This window comes from Lepidochelys kempii, chromosome 20, assembly GCF_965140285.1.
Source record: "Lepidochelys kempii isolate rLepKem1 chromosome 20, rLepKem1.hap1, whole genome shotgun sequence".
Taxonomy (NCBI): Eukaryota; Metazoa; Chordata; order Testudines; family Cheloniidae; genus Lepidochelys; species Lepidochelys kempii.
The window spans coordinates 5785252-5804056 of NC_136399.1; the positions used below are offsets into that span (position 1 = coordinate 5785252).

Below are 18805 nucleotides of genomic sequence, written 5' to 3' on the forward strand. Positions count from 1 at the left end.
CCACTCGAGGGTGGATTTCCAAGGGAGCGGTGTTTGCACACCCTGAAATATCCGATGGCGTACGCTGATCCCTTTCCCCGGGGCACATGGCAGGGGGAGGGGGATTTGGGGCACATGGCCTGGAACAGCAGCCCAGGACAGAATTTGTGGCAAAGGGAAGGGTAAGTGGCATCACGAGCAGTGGGGGGACAGGAGACGCCATCAGGTGGAGTCTGCGGTATATGAGAGGGGAAGGTGGTACTGGGAGGAGAATGTGGCCCAGGGGAGGCTGTGGCATCGGGGGCGGGAGGTCAGCACCGGGGAGAGGCTGTGGCATCGGCAGGGGTGGGCACTGGGGGAAGGCTGTGGTGTCGGTGGGGGAGGGAGGTGTCAGCACCAGGGGGACGCTGTGGCATGGGAGGAGTTGACACCAGGGGGAGGCTGTGGCATGGGGGGGGGTCGGCACCGGGGGGAGGCTGTGGCATGGCGGGGTTGGCACCGGGCGGAGGCTGTGGCGTGGGGGGGGTCGGCAACGGGGGAGGCTGTGGCGTGGGGGGGGTCAGCACTGGGGACAGGCTGTGGCATGGTGGGGTCAGCACCGGGGGGAGGCTGTGGCGTGGGAGGAGTCGACACCAGGGGGAGGCTGTGGCATGGGGGGGTTGGCACCGGGGGCAGGCTGTGGCATGGGGGGTCAGCACCGGGGGGAGGCTATGGCGTGGGAGGAGTCGACTCCAGGGGGAGGCTGTGGTGTGGGGGGGTCGGCACCAGGGGGAGGCTGTGGCATGGGGGGGGGTCGGCACTGGGGGGAGGCTGCGGCGTGGGAGGAGTCGACACCAGGGGGAGGCTGTGGCATGGGGGGGTCGGCACCGAGGGGAGGCTGTGGCATGCGGGGGTCGGCACTGGGGGGAGGCTGTGTTATGGCAGGGATTGGCACCGGTGGGAGGCTGTGGCATGGGGGGGGTCGGCACCGGGGACAAGCTGTGGTTTCGGGGTGGGGAGACTATGGTGTATGGAAGGGGGACGCGGCATTTCTTTGCGCTCTACAAACACGTCCCCTGCTACAGACCTGCTCCCCCAGGTTCTTACCGTCTGACCTTTGGGACCCAGAGGCCCAGTTGCACCTTGAGGCCCGGGAGGCCCACGTGGCCCAGGGAACCCGGGGGCACCCGCAATTCCAGGAGCACCCTGTTGACAGCACAGAGGAGGCGGTGGTTAGGAGGTACAAGCGAAGGGTCCGGCCGTCCCCTCGCCCTGCAGCCGAGAATCCACCACATCCCTTGGCTCAGCACGTCCATGCAGCATTAATTCCCACGGCAGGGGCGGATGTACCTGCTGAGCTGGGCCAAGGCAACTTGAACCCCCCTCCTTTGTTGTTGCAGGCTCCGTCCACCCCCACTGAATTCCCCACTTCCCCTTGGGCATCAAGGCCGAGTCCTACTCACAGCTGATCCTTTAGCGCCAGGGATGCCGTCAGTTCCAGGGTTACCCTAGAAGCAAGGAGAAGATCAATGAGCGACTAGCAAATCCCTTGCCAGTGGGCCAGGGAGGTCCTATGGGGTCTCGAGGGGAGCTGTTGTAGATTCCACCAAAGAAACAGGAGCAAATTCAGCAGGGGGAGAATTACTCAACAAATCCCCCTCTGGGGAAAAGGGTAAGAGGGCTGTGACTAAGGCTAATGCCCTGCAGTGACAGGTATCAATCAGACTAACAGCTGGAGGGGCCGGCGCAAGCCCTGACAGGCTGCAGCTGCAGCAGGGGAAAGGCAGGGTTAAAGATATATCGAGACCCTGGAGGGACAGTTCCGGTAATGGAACCCGCTAGGAAAGGAAGCTGGATCTAGATTCCAATTGACCAGGCACGGCTGCTGGCGGGAGTGGTGGCTCCTGCCACAATGCAGGGGGAAGAGATCAGGGATGCTAACGGAGGAGGAGGAAGGATGGTCTAGTGGATAGTGCTCTTCCTGTGTCACCTTGTGCCAGTCAGCTAGGCCCCTAACTCCTTTGATTTGGGTGGGAACTAGGGGCCTAAATTCCTTTGAGGATCTGGACCTTCAAGTCCAGCGTGCCTCAGTTTCCCCACTGGTAAAATGAGGTTAATACTCCCTGTATCACTCATGGTGGGAGTGGGCGTGAGGCCAAATGAGGCTGGCTGACTGGGGCAGGAGAAGAGATACGAGACCAGAAGGGGGTCGTATTTGGAGGTGTTAAATTGGGCGGGGACCCTGCGCTCCTGGGGGACAGGGGTTCTTCAGATAGACCGCCCAGGTGATGAGTTTTCTCCTTTCTCTGTGTTTATAGCCCTTATCCCCCCCCCAAAGGCTTGGGGGCAATTAAGGACAAGAGCCCCCCCCCCGGCTAGGCAGCCCCTCTGCCGTGGCAGAAAGGGGCCAGTTACTTACGGGTGCCCCTGAAGGTCCGGGGGAGCCAGGAGTGCCAGATTCACCTCTGGGGCCTTGAGCACCCTCAGGGCCACGAGCACCAGTGGGGCCAGCTTCCCCCTGCGAAGGGAAAAGGAAAAGGGATAAAGAGAACAGAATCCCACAGCAGAGAGGCAATGCCTAAATGCCATCCTGTTTGAACCACCCTGGCCTGGGAGGCTTCCATGTGGATGGGGCTAGATGCTCTGTCCAGTTAAAAGTGGAACAGCCTGTAAACGGGAGAGGTAGTGTGGTGTAGTGGGTGACGCCTCTATGCCTGACCTCTAACACTGCCGGGTTGAGTGACCCTGTGCAATTCACTTTCCCCTCCCACCCTTGGTCTATGTAGACTGTGAGCTCATCTGGGCAGGGTCTGTCTGTGCAGTGCCCGGCATGGTGTGGCTCTGATCTCAGTGGGGTGTCTACATACTTCCCTAGTCTCTCTGGTCACTCATGATACAGCAGCTGAGGGGGCGGTGTGTGTCAGTGAACCTTTCTACAGAGGACACATGGAGGAAGGAATCCACTCCCAGCACCAGTATTTATGAGTGTCTTTCTTCTGTCTCTTTCGGAGGATTTGGGGCCATGACTTTCCAAAGCGGCTGGTGATTTTGGGGACCCCAACTGAAGACGCCTTTCAAGAAGCCTGATTTCCAACACGTGCTGAGGGATCCACCCTCGGAAACCCAGGCCTCTTTAAGGGATCTCACGCCAGACAGCCAAAATCGCTACGTTTTTGGAAAAGATTGCTAAGATTTTGGAAAATCGCAGCCTTCCTCCACACATACCTTGAGCCTGCACTAGCCCTTGTCCCAACCCGCCGTGGCGGCTTTGCCTTTACTTGGGGATTTATTGCTTTTTCAATAAATTCTCTCCTCTTGGGATTAAAAGACCCGGGCGCTGAATATGAAACTTCAAACGCAGCTCACTGCTCTCATCCGCCCCCCAGCTGCATCAGAGAGGGGGAGATCATGTGTCTTTCAATCTCCTCCAACGAGCCCACGCTGCTGCTGCTCATAATGAGGATGATTATTACTGAAGTGCCATTGTCTGCCTCTCCACGACCGCATCTCCATGGTGCCCTGTGCTGTCTGGTAACTGGGGAAACCAGCTGAGAGAATAGCAGCCAGGAGCCAAATGCCACATGCCTCCCAGCCAGACTCCTGCAGGGGGGATTCCCAGGGAAATATCCCTCTAGATCTCTCTCCTCCTTGCTGATCTTACAGGCCTCCCATGCATCTGATTAAAGAAATCACCAGGCTGGGACATGTGGGGGGAAGAGATAGGACTTATGGGGGTGCCCCTTGGACTGGATGGAGGTGGCATTGGGAAATCTGGTGGGGGTGGGGGCTGCCTCTTTTCAGATTGTCCTGGCCCTCTGGGTGGTCATTTTTCAGCTGGATGCTTTGCCCCGAGGCCTGGTTTTATTGACTTTTTATTTGTTTAACCAGGGGCTCAATCCTGAGCCAGCAAAGCCGTTAAACACAAGATTAAGGATAAACCCGTGAATGTGTCCCGTTGACATTAATGGGATTGCCGCACGTGCCTAAAGCAAAGTGCGCGTTCTCCTGGTTCGGGGCCAGAGCACTCAAAATTTTTCAGGGCCAACCCCCTGGGGCAGCCCTGTTTACTCCCTGGAGTCACCTGCCCTTTTTCTCTCCCTCGCTCTGTTTTTTCTTCTTCTCTTTCTCTTGCTCCCTCTCCTTATCTCTCTCTTTCCCACTCTTTCTTCTTCCTCTTTTTCTCCTTCTTTTTCCATTTCTTTCTCTCTGTTTCTTTATCTGTTTTCTCATTCATTCTTTCTTTTTCATTCAGTTTCTTTTCCATTTTTTCTTTCTTTTTCCCTTTCTTTTCCCATTCTTCCTCTCTTCTCACTCTTCCTTCCCTTCTTTCTGACATTTCCCCCCATCTTATCTCTCTCTTTCTCCTTTATTCTTTCTGTCATTCACTCTCCTCCCATTCTTTCTTTTCTTTCTCTCTCTCTGTCTCTCCTTTCACACTCGCTCCTTCTCATCCCATCTTTGCTCGCTGCTCCAGCAGGTGACCCTGAAAATACATGTCAGGCTGGAGGTGAGCAGAGGAACTGAAGCGCTCAGTGGATTTTCACTGATGCTTGCAAAAAGGCCAGGGGAGGGCATTTCTGGCTGGCTCCCCACTCAGCTACGTGAGAAGTGTCTGCCGGAGACTCATCACCTACCTTAGAGCCTGGGCCGCCAGGGAATCCAGGAGCTCCGGAGGGGCCGACGGGTCCCTGGGCGGAGAGAAACAGAAGTTAGAGTCGGCCCTCAAGGAAGAGCAGCAAAGTCCAAATTCAAAGATCAGGCAGGACGCAGCCATTTGGGGACGGTGCGTGGATTGAAGCCCACATAAGCTCCTTATCGCGTGGGGAGGGGGGGAGTGTCGCATGGTCCCCAGAGGGTTAAAATCTAAACCAGAGGGCCCACAAGGTGGGAGCTCCAGGGGACGAGTATAGGCCACTAGAGGGACTCGGGACAGCTCAGTTGCATGGTCTAGACAGGTGGATCTCGCAGGGGCACTGCCAAAGGAAGTGTGCCAGACATGGGGTACGCACCAGCCCAGGGCTAGCGGCAATCAGTCCCTACTCCTTACCAGAACAAGTGCCCAGACTAGTGACTATCTCCCGGTGGGGGAACTGTCATAGGGGGCTCTCATCGTATAGCTCACATGCTCACATTGCTGGGGAACCGCACAGAACACGGTGAGGCTCACTATCATAGAATCATAGAATCATAGAATATCAGGGTTGGAAGGGACCCCAGAAGGTCATCTAGTCCAACCCCCTGCTCAAAGCAGGACCAATTCCCAGTTAAATCATCCCAGCCAGGGCTTTGTCAAGCCTGACCTTAAAAACCTCTAAGGAAGGAGATTCTACCACCTCCCTAGGTAACGCATTCCAGTGTTTCACCACCCTCCTAGTGAAAAAGTTTTTCCTAATATCCAACCTAAACCTCCCCCACTGCAACTTGCTATTTAAGGGGATACCATCCAAATCCTCTACTCTGCTGGGGAAAAGAGGGGGTGGGCAATTGCTGGAGGGAGTGCGTGTGTGTGATGTTTTCAGTCTTATTGGGGGCGGGTGATCTCTTCGGGACAGGTCCGGTGTTTCGTTCTGTGTCTGTACAGTGCCTGGCACAACGGGGCCCTGGGGCCAGGACTGACTGGGCCTGAGAGGTGCTACACACAATAAATAATAACTAGAACTCCTGCGCTTAGAATGTGATGTGGAGGGAGCCCAGGGTACTCGGGCCGGGGCCCATTTTAAAAAAATATTTCCAACCCTCTAAAACACACACCGTCGAGACAGTTTTCAGCAAAACTGTCCTGTGCAAAGACTGTAATTTTAGAAGACATAATATACAGAAAACAAAGTACTTACAGGGGGGCCAGCTGGGCCAGGGAGACCGTCATTGCCACGAGCACCCTGTGGAAGCAAGGCAAAAGAGAGAGCCTCCTTAATAAGTGACATGACGTGTGACTAGCTAACAGGTAAGACAGTGTGGTCTAGTGGGTAGTGCAGTAGACTGGGACTCAGGAGACCTGAATTTTGTCCTCAGCTCTGCCAGTAACCTTGGGCCAGCCATTTCCCCTTGATCTTTTCTTTTTTCTGTGTAGATAGTTAGCTCTTTGGGGGCAAGGAGTGTCTCTTGCTATATGCTTATACAGCACCCAGCACAGTGGGGCCCTGATCTCAGCTGGGTCCTTTGTGATAAGAAGGTGACAGCAACCAGCGTCGCATTACTCTGCTGGACAATGTCTGCTTAGGGGATGTCGGCGCAAAGGGGGAAGGGGTAAGCCAACGAGCCGCACAAGTTCCTAAGCCAAATTCACCTCTAGTGTCAATCCGTCGGTTTAAATGGAGCAGGGCTGAATCTGGCCCTTTAGGTTTTAAAAGAAGGGTGGTGACGGGCTGTGACTCCTTTCCAGTTAAAACTCTGAGGGCAGATGCAGAAAGCAGGAGGGATTTTTGCAAGCCACTGGGGGCTGCTGAATTCATGCAGCGAGGATAGTATAGGTATTGTCATTGTCTCCACATGGGCTGGCATACTAAGCTACAGCCCCTAGGAGGCGCCGTGTAGGAGCTCCCACCGGCAAAACATACCTTCCTTTACCAGTGTATTCTAAATATGGAGCAGAAGTCAGTGGGGCCAGTTCCTTAGATGGTGTCAGTTAACACCGCTCCATTGAAGTCCGTGGACCAGATGCCCAGCTCGTGTAAATCAGCTGTAGTTCCATCCAAGGCAATGGAGACGCACCACTTTACACCAGCTGAGGATTTGCAGTTGCTCTTTTACATTAAAAGGGCCTGATTCTGGTTTCGCCGACCACTGTTTGCACACTGGAGTCACTCCACTGACTTCTGTAGAATGACTCCTGATTTTCAGCATCCAGCCCATCTGCCTCAAACAGGGCTTGACTGAGCATGGATTTCAGCAACCCCCTGCAAGCCACTAGTCCACAAGTGAGCAGCCATCGTTCCTTTCCTGCACCAGGCAGCAGCTGAGAAAGCGCCAGACACGCTCCAGGGGATCAGTAAAGGGGAGTCATCCTGATCTTGGAGGAAGTCCACTGCCGCTGATGGCTTGACACCAGGGTGCACAAGAGCGGAATCGGGCTTTTGATGTGTCTGGGTAGCAGCCATGCTGTGCTTAAACAGACAGCTGAAAAAGTATCCGCGAAGCCTTGCCGTGAGGAATTCATTACCCAGAGGAAAGGGGGCATAAGGAGGAAATGAGATGAAAGCCTGCAATGCCAGGAAACATTTCTTCAGACTTAGATCTGCTTTATTAGGCCACGGAGCGAACTCCCAGGAGAAGCAGGAGGAGCCCTGGGCTGGACAAAGCCCTTTATTGTGAAAAACATCCCTGTGTTGGCTGGGGGCTGGGGACTGGACTGCAGATCTGGGACCCAAGTAGCTCTTTCCAGTCTGGCTCTGTGGGTCTGTAGATGTAGCAAACCAAAACCACTAAGGATCTAGAATTGCCAGCCCTAAACATTGAACGGTCAAGAGTCAGGCCTCAAAAATAAGAGATTGGCTTAAAAATTATGAATTCTGGGTCTTTTTCTTTGTCTTCCAGTTTATTTTGCAATGGGATCACGTTTCTAAGCTTTTCTCTGCAACTAGAGAATGCATGCTGGCTAGAATCTTGCTGGGGTTTTTTAAGTGAAAGCTGAGATTCTCCCATATTCCCATGACTCCAGGAGCTGGGGCTTTCAGAAAACCACCAAATATCACAATGAAATTGCCAGAGTTGGCAACACAGAGATTGTCAGCGAAGGCTGACGCGGTCCGAGCTGTGTCCTGGGTACCAAAGTCTCGGTTCACACTGATGCTGAATTCCACACCAGTCCGGACTGGCGATGCTTGGATGGTTTACGTTACAGACCTTGGTGTAACTTTGACACTAACAGATGCCAGAAACAGCTGTTTCAAAGATGCATGTGGCCCGCCAGGAGGCAGCTGCCCTCAGGGAAACTTTGGCCCAAGTCCTCAAAAGTATTTAGGCACTTAACTCCCATTGGGCTGGGGCTATCAGGGGGACGGCAGGGCCTCACCATGTTCACCCACCCTTATCGGTATGATACCAAAGTATCTTCCCTGGCTCTTCATCGGCTTCAAGGCACTCAGCAGACGCCTTGCAGGAATCGGGGATGAGGCCAAAATTTCTTGCTGAACTTCCCAGCCATTCCAGGGGCTTTCATGGGCTCAGCGAATGGGGCGAGGGGATTTTATGCTTCACTATGTTACCAGCTGACAGCTGGAAGCCCTGGGGACTGATGAGAAAATGTAGGAAACGTGTCCAGGCACGACAGGCCTACCGGGTACTGCACTGAGCGTCTGAACCGACAGCTTTGCTTAGCAGTGCCCAGATCGCCTGTCGCTACGGCTCTTCCGCGCGACACAGAAAGCGCCTGTATCGGCCGCTTTGCTAAGCAACACACCAAATGCCTGTACCTACAGCTTTGTTGAGCACCGCACCGAGCGCCGGTACCTACTGATTTCCTGTGCAACACTCAGATCTGCTAAGTAATACACAGAGCACCTGTACCTCCCGTTTTTCTATGCAACTCGAGAGCTCCTGTACTGGGTTTTGATAAGCACTGCACCGCGGGCCTGTCCCTAAACGTTTCCTAACTATGCAGAATTCTTCCGTCAACCTAGCTACCGCTTCTCACGGAGTTGGATTACCTACATGGATGGGAAAAAACCCTTCCGTCGCTCCAGGGAGCACCTTCGCGACGTGGACAGGGCCGGCGATTGAGCATTACAGTCTCTCCGATGAGCCATGCACTCGGATGAGAGCTCAGTGCAGAAGGCCAGCGTGCTGTACAGCTTCCCACGGCTTCGCTGGGCGTCTAGGCCTGACCCCCTGCCCAGGGCTGAGTTTCACCCTAATTGCATACCCCAGGCAGGGCTCCGCTCCACCTTGCACAATATACCCATGACCTTGAAGAAGACAGCCCCTCCCTGTAGGCGGCAAGCAGGGGGCCTATGTCAGGTGCCCGGGGAGATGTCAGGGTCAGTCATGTCAGCCAGACACGGTGCACGGCAAGGAGCTGAAGCATTGGGAGAGCTCATTAGCAGCTCCCAAGCCTGCCGTGGAGCCAGGGCAGAGTTACCCACGCCTGAGGGGTGTTAGGGGCCTATCTTGCAGCGGCTTTTAATGAGACTTGGGTGCATAAGCTCTGAGGCCCATAGAAAAAGCCAGCTTATGTGGCTCTGAAGGACATTCAGCTCATTGCAATCTAACGAGAGTCGCTTGGGTGAAGCCCACGCAGCCTGAGGCAACCCAAAGCATCTTGTTGTTGCAAACCGGGAGGCCCGACACAATCTGCCACTACACGGTAGTGCAGCAAGGTGCTTCCCAAGCATGTCGCTGCTCTGACTCCTGCACCTCACGGCAGCACGATGCAGAGCCCTGCGCTGACTCCTGCAGCCCGCTGCATGTCCCTGCACTACTTCCTGCACCTCACGGCATAGCACGATGCAGGCTCCGCCGCTGATTCCTGCAGCGTGATGCACGCCCCTGCACTCAATCCTGCAGCCAGATGCAGCCCGATGAACTCTAATTTCTGCAGTCCAGTGCACGTCCCAGCACTCTCTCCTGCGGCCCTTGCAGCCTAGTTCGGGTCACTGTGAGGCAGGAAGGCCAATGCAACACGCTGCCCGCTGCAATACGATCCGATGCAATGCAGCACAAGCCTTCACTAGACTGCCTGAACCCAGCTGCAGCACAGCAAACAGGCAAAGCAAGCAGTGGGATGCAACTCACCGCAGGACAGCATGATTCATGGGGCAAGGCACTGCACAGAGACCACACTCATCGCTCGCCTACGGACCACAGTCTTCCCTCCCTGCTGTAAACTGGTCTCTGCCAGGACAGATCCTTGCAACAGGATTGTCCTTAACATTTGCACAGCCCCAAGCTGCCAGAAGGGGGTGGAAATTCACCAGTGGATTGCCTGAGACCAGAGAGAAACCATGCCTTGGGAGGGAGTCAGGCCAGCCAGCTGTTGGCAAATCTGGCCCGTTAACCGTTTTAAGCCGGCCCGCGAGCTCCCGACAGGGAGCCGGGTTGGGGGCCACACCACAAGGCTCAGCCCAGCTCCAGCCGGGGTGCCGGGTCGGGGGCCACACCACGCAGCTCCTGGAAGCTGCAGCATGGCCCTGCTCCAAGGGTCGGGGTCCGCTCCCCGCAGAGGAGCCGGAGAAGGGACATGCCACTGTTTCCAGAAGCCGCTTGAGGTAAGCGCCGCTTGGAGCTGCACCCCTGAGCCTCTCCCCCAACCCCCTACCCCAGGCCATACCCCCAACCAGAGCCCTCAACCCCCTCCTGGACCCCAGCCCCAATTTTGTGAGCATTCATGGCCCGCAGTACAATTGCTATTCCCCGATGTGGCTCTCGGGCCAAAATGTTTGCCCACCCCTGCTCTAGAGTGATGCCTGTGGTAGTCCCTTATTCAGTGGACACATCCGCAGATGTTATCTGAGTAGATAATGAGAGCTAAAGACTAAAGATAAAAATGTCCAAAGCACCTCAGTGACTTAGGAGCCTAAGTTCCATTTTCTGGAGTGATTTAGGCACTTAGGAGCCTAAATCCCACCAACTTCCAATAGAACTTGGGCTCCAAAAGCATCTACATCACTTTTGAAAATGGGACTTAAGCTCCCAGGTGACGTATGCTCCTAAATCACTTGGGACCCTTTGAAAATTTTACCAAGAGGCACCCAAATCCCATTGATTTTCAAGGAGACAGAGGCTCCTAAGCACCTCGGTGACTCGTGAAAAGAAAGGATTTCAGCTCCCAAATCCCCTAGGCACCTTTGAAAATTTTACCCTACAATCTATAGCGTTGGCAACGAAATTGGTAACAGCAGAAGCCATTGAATTCCAATGTGCTCTCACTGTCAGCATCGTCTTTCGCTTTCTGCAGAACCTCCCCACAAATCAGAACAACTTAAATACATACATATTTTTTTCTTGCTTGGAATGTCCATGTTGCCTCTTTGTGGAATTTCGCCATGACAACCACATGGAGGCGTGGCTAAATTGAGTAATTAACTGGAGGGCGGGACTTAAAGATGAATAACCAATCAAAAGGGGGGTTCTTTGCAAGGAAGTGATACAAATGGAGGAACGGGGTCACGCCAGATTTTCAAGAGGGCTCGGCAACCAACATGCAACCAGCGTGCTTGGGTCTTGTCAGAAACTAGCCGCTTGTTTTGCTGGCTAAAAATGGGAGCTGAACACTTTGGAAATCTGACCTGGGTAATGCCAATAGGAGCTGGCAGTGTCATTTTGGAAGGAGATTATATTTGGTTATTTCGGACCTGGGATTGGCCGGGATTCTTCTGTCTAAAGTATTAAAGAGTTTCCCACTCATTCAGGGCATAAGAGGGGCCCCATGATTACTGCTGATTGCAATTTTTCCACCGCCATGTTTTTTCAATGAGAAATGGCATTTTTTGGATGCAACTTCCCCCCCAAAACGTCCATTTTCTTGCAAATTTTTGGGGAACCCTCCCCCACAACTAAACATTTTTAAACCAAAATATTTTGGTTTTAGGGCTGTTTGACAATAACCTGAGATTGTTCTGATGGGAAGGAAAAATAAGATTGTTTTGTCAAAATTTCTCATAGGGAAAAAGAATAATTTCCCGACTAGCTCTCCCCACGGTAGCGGTATTGTGCGACTCAGGGACCAGATCCCTTCCCTGAGAGGAAGCAGGGGATGTTTCGCTGTGTGGGAGGAGTTGCAGGGAATTATAATGATGGTGGTTAGTTACTATTATTGTGCTGGTTTGTTATACACCTATTGCACAGCAACTGGCTGCAAGGGCCGGGAAAACAGGCAGTATGGAAGGAAACTTTAATACTCACAGCAGCACCAGATGGGCCGGGACGTCCTCTTTCACCTGGGAGACCACGGGGCCCCTGAAAAACAACAATGAAAATAATGAGGCTTGTGTTATTACAGACCCCTTATCGCAAACCTTTTGTGTGCTCTCAATCTCTACCTTTTAGCACCTTTTCAGTTACATCAGAATGAACTATAATGAGTGCATCAAAGAAATCTGGGTAAGCCTGATCCTCAGTTCCTGCACTTCAAAGCACCCTTTGCACTCCTTGTATTCTGGAGCTGTGCCCCTGGTATAAGCTGAAGCAGCCTTGGGGTTGCTCTAGCTTTCACTCTGCTTCCCATTGCCTCCCATTGGCATGGAAAGCTGACAGTAGCCATAATGCAGGGTTCTCCAGCCACATCCCCCACTTCAGCCCCTATTCTGTGGGGCTGGGAGCAGGGCCAGTGCAGAGCATTTACATCAGCTTTACATTGGCCTGTGCAGAGGGTGCTCTCAGAATGTCTACACTTTAAGCCTGGGGTCTGTCTCCGGGTTTGAGCCCAAGCCCTGCTTCCGTCCACACACGCGTCAGCCTGATTCGGGTCGATAAGCACGCATGACCTGGGTGCCAAGATCCTGCTAGGAGGGTGGGTTAGAGCCCGAGACCCACTGTGGCTCAGGTCCAAGGCCTGTCATTTTGCTGTGTGGATGCAGGTCAAGCTGCAGAGCTCAGTCTGAAGGTCTCCGTAGCGCAGCGTGGATGCATTCGCACGGCTGTGAGACCCGGGTCCAGCGATTATAAACCCAGGTTTACAATGCAGTGTAGACGCTCACAAACTGGCTTGGAAACACCAAGTCCACAAGACTGGGTCCCACACACCCAGGCTTAGCGTCCAGTGTAGACATCCCCTCCAGGGGCCATCTATGGCAGCATAAAGGAGCCATAACCTAAATGAAAATCAGGCCGTGACCCAGCCTTCATGTTGTGACTATGGCAGCACGATTGGCTGCTATCCTACACCTTCCCTTGGGCTGAGATGTGAGAACGCTTCAACCAGCCAGATGTGCTTCACGGCTAGTGAGTGCCAAAGCTCCTGCCGACAGAGAGAGCTGGTTTGGGGCTGCTTTTTTGTGATGCCGAGAGACATTGGGCGGGACTGAAGAGATTTGGGTGCTGGCCCTTTGCCCTTCTCAGCACAGGATTGTTACAAATATCCATGCAAATATTAACAGAGGCAGGCTTGTCCAGTGGCTAGATCACTGGCTAGGGAATCGGGACACCGGGGTTCTATTTCTGGGCCTGCCATGTAACCGTGGGCAAGTCAGCTCAGTGCCTCAGTTTCCCCTCTTGTCTAGACTGTAAGGCCCAGATTTTTTCCTGAGTGCCTAAGTTCCTTTTAAAAATGAGATTTAGGCTTCTAAATCATTTAGGCATTGGGATGCTGAGTGCAGCAACAGCTAAATACTTTTAAAAATCTGGGCCTAAGGTCTTTGGGCACGGACTATCTCACTCTGTGTTTATACAGCACCTATCTATGGGGGACCCTGATCTCAGCTGAACCCAGCAGGTGATAAATAATAATAAGATAAGAACGGCCATACTGGGTCAGACCAGTGGTCCATCTAGACCAGTGTCTTGTCTTGTGACAGCAGCCAGTGCCAGAAACTTCAGGGAGAATAAACAGAACAGGGCAAATCTGAGTGATCCATCCCCTGTCGTCCTGTCCCAGCTTCTGGCAGTTGGAGATTTAAGGACACTCAGAGCATGGAGTTGCATCCCTGACCATCTTGGCTAAAAGCCACTGGTGGACCTTTCCTCCATGAACTTATCTAATTCTTTTTGAACCGAGTTATATTTTTGGGCATCCCCTGGCAATGAGTTCCACAGGTTGACTGTGCATTGTTTGAAGAAGTACTTCCTTTTGTTTGTTTTAAACCTGCGGCCTATTCATTTCATTGGGAGACCCCTAGTTCTTGTGTTATGTGAAGGGGTAAATAACCCTTCCCTAGTCACTTTTTCTAACTGTTCATGTTTCAGAGCCCTCTATCCTATCCCCCCTGAGTCGACTCTTGTCTAAGGTGAACAGACCCAGTTTTTTTAATCTCCCCTCATGTGGAAGCTGTTCCAGCCCCCTAATCATTTTTGTTGCCCTTCTCTGCACCTTTTCCAATTCTGATATATCTTTTTTGATATGAGGAGACCAGAACTGCACGCAGTATTCAAGGTGTGGGCACACCATGGATTTCTATAGCAGCATTATGGCATTTTCTGTTTTATTACCTATCCTTTTCCTAATGGTTCCCTACATTCTGTTCGCTTTTTTGACGGCTGCTGCCCATCGAGCGGATGTTTTCAGAGAACTACCCCAATTGACTCCAAGATCTTTCTTGAACAGTAACAACTAATTTAGACCCCATCATTTGGTATGTAGAGTTGGGATTATTTTTCCCAATGTACATTACTTTACACTTACCCACATCAAATTTCATCTGCTATTTGGTTGCCCAAACAGACAATAGCAATCAGAGCGGAGTTACCCGAAGAGAATCATCAGGTGTATGGGGATGTCAGGATTAGAGGGTTATCCTGGGCAAGTCACTACCATTCCCTCCCTTGGTCTGTCTTCTCTATTTAGACCATAAACACTTTGGGACAAGGCCTGTCTCGCACTCTGTGTTTGTACAGCACCTGGCACAAGGGAGCCCTGACCTCGGCTGAGGTTTGTACAGCGCCCGGCACAATGGGCCCACCCCCAGGCATTGCTATACTATAAATAATTATAATGGGGAGGCTCATACTCACCATGGGACCAGGAGAACCGTTCTCACCAGGTGATCCAGCTTCGCCCTAGAATGTAAGAGGCAAAGAGAATTAAGTCCCATCTTGCCCTTGTCCCCGATTCCTATAAAGAGGCAGACTCAGTGCTACAATGCTGCTAACACCCACACTGATTCCCACGGGGGAGTCATGCAGGCAAAAGAAATCCCCACGAAATGACCATTGGGGTCCTCATGCACATCCATAGCTATAAAGAGGGCGGACATACACAGCCAGCTGTCAGCAACAGCTCTCGCTGCTGGAAAGTGGGAATGGGGGTGGGTGATTCTCCCCGGAGGAGTGAGATGTTCTAGGGGGTGCTGCTGAAGGGGCAGGGCATGGAAATGGATTACGGGGCATCTATTAGGGAGGAGATGGATTAGATGCTACTGCTGGGGTGGGGCACTACTAGAAGAGCTATACATGGGAACCACCTTGGAGGGAAACACAGACGCTGCATTGAAGCCCATGGACACTGAGGCGGCGAAGGGAATTGCTTAGCGGGAAAGTGGAAGCAGGGTACGGGACTGTGGAGACAGCTTTCCTGCGTGGCCAGTGGGGAGGGATAGACAATGAGCACCAGTAGGTAGCACTAGTCACATTTCTCTCTGCTTCTAATATTGGCCCTGCCCATTTCATATTCCCAGCACCATCTTTTAGGGTTGAACGGAGCTGATCTCTAGTACTGAGGCATTTACCAGATCAAAGGCCTTAGATCGATCGATCGATCTCCATACACCCCATACTATCTATCCATCTATCTATCTATCTATCCATCCCCATACACCCCCTCTATCTATAATCTATCCCCAAACATCCCTTCTATCTATCCATCTATCCCCATATACCCCCTCTATCTATCTACCCCCAGAGACCCCCTCTATCTATCCATCCATCCCCATACACATCTATCTATCTATCTCCATACACCCCACACTATCTATCTATCTCACCATCCCCATACATCCCCTCTATCTAACCTAAAATTTTATCTAATATCAAGACCCACATCTGTTTATCTATATCTATCCCCATACACAGAGTCATAGATTCGTAGCATTTAAAGCCAGAAGGGACCATTAGATTATCTAATCTGACCTGGAAATCACATTTCACCCATTTACTCCTGTGTTGACAGCAATAACTTGTGTTTGGCTAATGCACGTCTTTCAGGAAGGCATCTGGTCTTGAGTTAAAGACATATTCGTCTATCTGTCTAATCTCAAGATCGATATCGATGCAACCACTTGATTCCAGGTCTCTCATCTATCTGTTCTATTCTGTCTAACCTGCCTCGAATTATCTATCTAGGTTTCTACCCCGGGCCTATCACCCCAGCACCTGGGCCGAACACCAGCTTCACTTGCCGAGCTAGCTGAGTCACTCAGCCAACCTGAGTTCAAATCCTGATTCTGCTACTGCCTTCCTGTGTGAGCTTGGGCAAGCACCTTTATCCCACTGGCTCTGCTTCTATTCAGACTGTGAGCTCCTTAGGGCAGGTACGATCTTTCACTATGTTTTTATCCAGCGCCTAGCCCAATGGGGCCCTGATCTCGGAGTTTCCCCCTCTAGTTACTACCGTAATCCATGTAATAATTAGCAATACTAATAACTTCCCAGTGGTCAGTTTTGTTTCAGATGATAGAAACTGGAATCCTGTTGGCTAAACACCTCACCTTAGCACCTGCAGCTCCTGCTTCTCCTTTGGAGCCGTCTAACCCAGGATAACCCTAGGGAGAGAAGCAAAGTCACGGTTACTCTCCCAGTGAGCTCGAGCAAAGGGAAGAGCCAATGCTGTGCAAGTCATAACCACACGTGCTTACTCTGTGACCTTTGACTCCTGGGAGACCTGGGGTTCCTGGGAAGCCTCGAGCCCCCTAAAACGAAAGAAACGGGGGTCAGTCCAAACGAAAGGCAGGGAATACAGAAGTGGGCAAAAACGGATCAAGTTTCTCAAATATGTTCAGATGTTATATTGTTAACAAGCTCCAGGAACAGGAAGTAAAGCATTCTTACTGTGCTTTGTTGATCAGGGTAACAGATAGGGCCAGATTAGACTAACATATAGAATCAGATTATGGGGTAATATATATAGCGCCATATTACAGTAATATATAGGGCCATGTAGAGTAATATAGAAAGCCAAATTAGGATAACATATAGGGCCAGATCAGGGTCACATATAGGACCATAATGGGTAATATGTAGAGCCAGATCAGGGTAGTCTATAGGGCTAGATCCTCAGCAGGTGTAAATCAAGGGACCTATGCCAATTTACACCATAGAAAATTGTTTGTGACGGGCTTGAACCAAAGCCCTGCATCTGAATTGCTGTGAACGTTGGGGAAGTTCAGAAGCCCGCTGTCCCTAACGGTCCCTGATCATTAGTGGGCAGGGACTTAAATCCAAGTCTAGCCTTCAGTCTGAATTTTGAAGCCCTGAGCCCCTCTCTGGTGGTAACAACCTGATGTCTTTTTGGCAAAAATCATTAGGTTTTAATGGTTCATTTCCCCCAACTTCTCCTGGTTAAATAACAAAAGAGACAAGAGACTCTGATGGGCTGGTGACTGCAGCCTTCCTGCCATCCAGCCATGCCTCTGGGACACATCGGTATATACTGGACGTCAGAGCCTGGAGCCCTATACCTGAGGGCCAGGGGATCCGCGTTCACCAGATTTGCCGGGTTTGCCTGATTCGCCCTGAGAGAGAAAGAGAGAGAAGAAAATCCCTTAGCTGCCTTCAGAGCGATCTTGGAGCGAGGCACAGTGTAGCAAGAACCAGGGGGCAAAACCCTCTGCTCTGATCGTTGATACATTCCGTTTTGCATGCTGGCTGCTTGCCTTCCAACCAGCTTTGATGTCAGTGGCTGGCAGAAGCTGCCCTGCAAGAAACAAGTGGCTACAGAATACTTACGTCATCACCGGGTTTTCCAGGTGGTCCGGGAGGCCCTCGGGGACCCATTGGACCCTAGAAGGACAGACAGAGCGAGTGTGACATGTGCAAGGCAGGCATGGCATTCAGAGAGAATCAGAACCTTTTTGAATTGAGTCACAATAATCTATATTATTAAGGGGGTCTCGGGGTTTGGGGTCGTCACAGTACAGGGCAAGAGGTAACTCGGCTAATGGGCTTCAAAGGCAACGTTATCTCAAAGGGGAACTACAAATCCTTGCATTGGCACCTGCCTTTTTGCTGGGGCTGTGGGTTGGGGATTCCTAATATTCTGCACTGGGGCTAGGCAAAGGGTTATGGGGGAAGCTCACTAACCCTTCCAAAGAAGACTGAATAGTTCGGGCCCAGCTAAAACCAGCCTCCCTGGGACCATGCATATGGCTGATTCCAACATCATTCTCCATCTCAGAAAAGCTCGGGCTCTGGGAGTCCATCCCCAGATTCAGGTGGCCAGAGAAAGCTGGCAAGGGAAGAAATTGGCCAGTCAGGCTGGGGAAGAGAGAGAAGTCCAGCTACTTTCCCCAAGCGGCCTGCGCTCTATGCCAGCCTGGGATGGTGTCATGCTGTCATCATGTTTACATCACACTGCCACATGGTGACATTGCGCACTGGAAATATCAGGGTCAGGGTTTGCTGAACTAACTCCCCACTGCCCTGGCCACAACCTGGAAACTTTCTCTGGAAATCTACAGCAGCTGAGTGGCTCCTCCCAAATACCCTCTGCTTCTCTGGGTGAGGAGGGCAGGGTGCAATAAACAGAGCCGTAAAACCTCTAGCTGCGAGCTTGGCAGCTCTCAAAGGCTAAGCGGTGTTGGCCTGGAGGGGAGACCTCCAAGGAAAGCTATGGCTTCTGTGGGAAGCAGGATCAGTGAACCAGAAGAGGGGGCTCAGCACTGAACCAATGGTGGGGCACCGTGTTGCCAAAGGTGCTCTGATGGGACACAAAAGCGAAGTTCTCCCCATTAAAGACACTGTCAGGTGTTTTGTTAGAGCAAGGTTGTAGACTCCAAACGGCAGCTCAGACTGCCTGCCTAAAGCCAAGCTCCTCTTGGAATGGATATTCCTTGATCCCAGTTTGGACTCCATCCCGTAGCATTACCCCATTTAGCGCCAACTTGCTAGGGGTTTATGTAACCTAGCTTCCAGAGACCCACCCCTGCCCGTGGAAGAAGATTCCACCCCTGACCCATCTCACCATCAGGAAGTTTCTCCTGACATTTCTCTGAATTCTAACGCTCTCGTTAATTTCCTCTCATTGCTCCTCGTTGGGATAACCCCC

The 18805-nt window shown here is 52.1% G+C and overlaps 1 protein-coding gene across 1 annotated transcript in view; it reads right to left on the reverse strand.

Annotated features, from left to right (window-relative positions):
* COL2A1 (collagen type II alpha 1 chain) overlaps positions 1 to 18805 on the reverse strand; it is a 64949-nt gene that overhangs the window by 33820 nt on the left and 12324 nt on the right. The window contains exons 11-21 of the mRNA XM_073318615.2: positions 17488 to 17541; positions 17220 to 17273; positions 16398 to 16451; positions 16251 to 16304; positions 14560 to 14604; positions 11797 to 11850; positions 5793 to 5837; positions 4593 to 4646; positions 2378 to 2476; positions 1422 to 1466; positions 1066 to 1164 (exon numbers count right to left, since the gene is read on the reverse strand). Coding sequence (XP_073174716.1) covers positions 1066 to 1164; positions 1422 to 1466; positions 2378 to 2476; positions 4593 to 4646; positions 5793 to 5837; positions 11797 to 11850; positions 14560 to 14604; positions 16251 to 16304; positions 16398 to 16451; positions 17220 to 17273; positions 17488 to 17541 — 657 coding nt within the window. The remainder of the gene's footprint in view (positions 1 to 1065; positions 1165 to 1421; positions 1467 to 2377; positions 2477 to 4592; positions 4647 to 5792; positions 5838 to 11796; positions 11851 to 14559; positions 14605 to 16250; positions 16305 to 16397; positions 16452 to 17219; positions 17274 to 17487; positions 17542 to 18805) is intronic.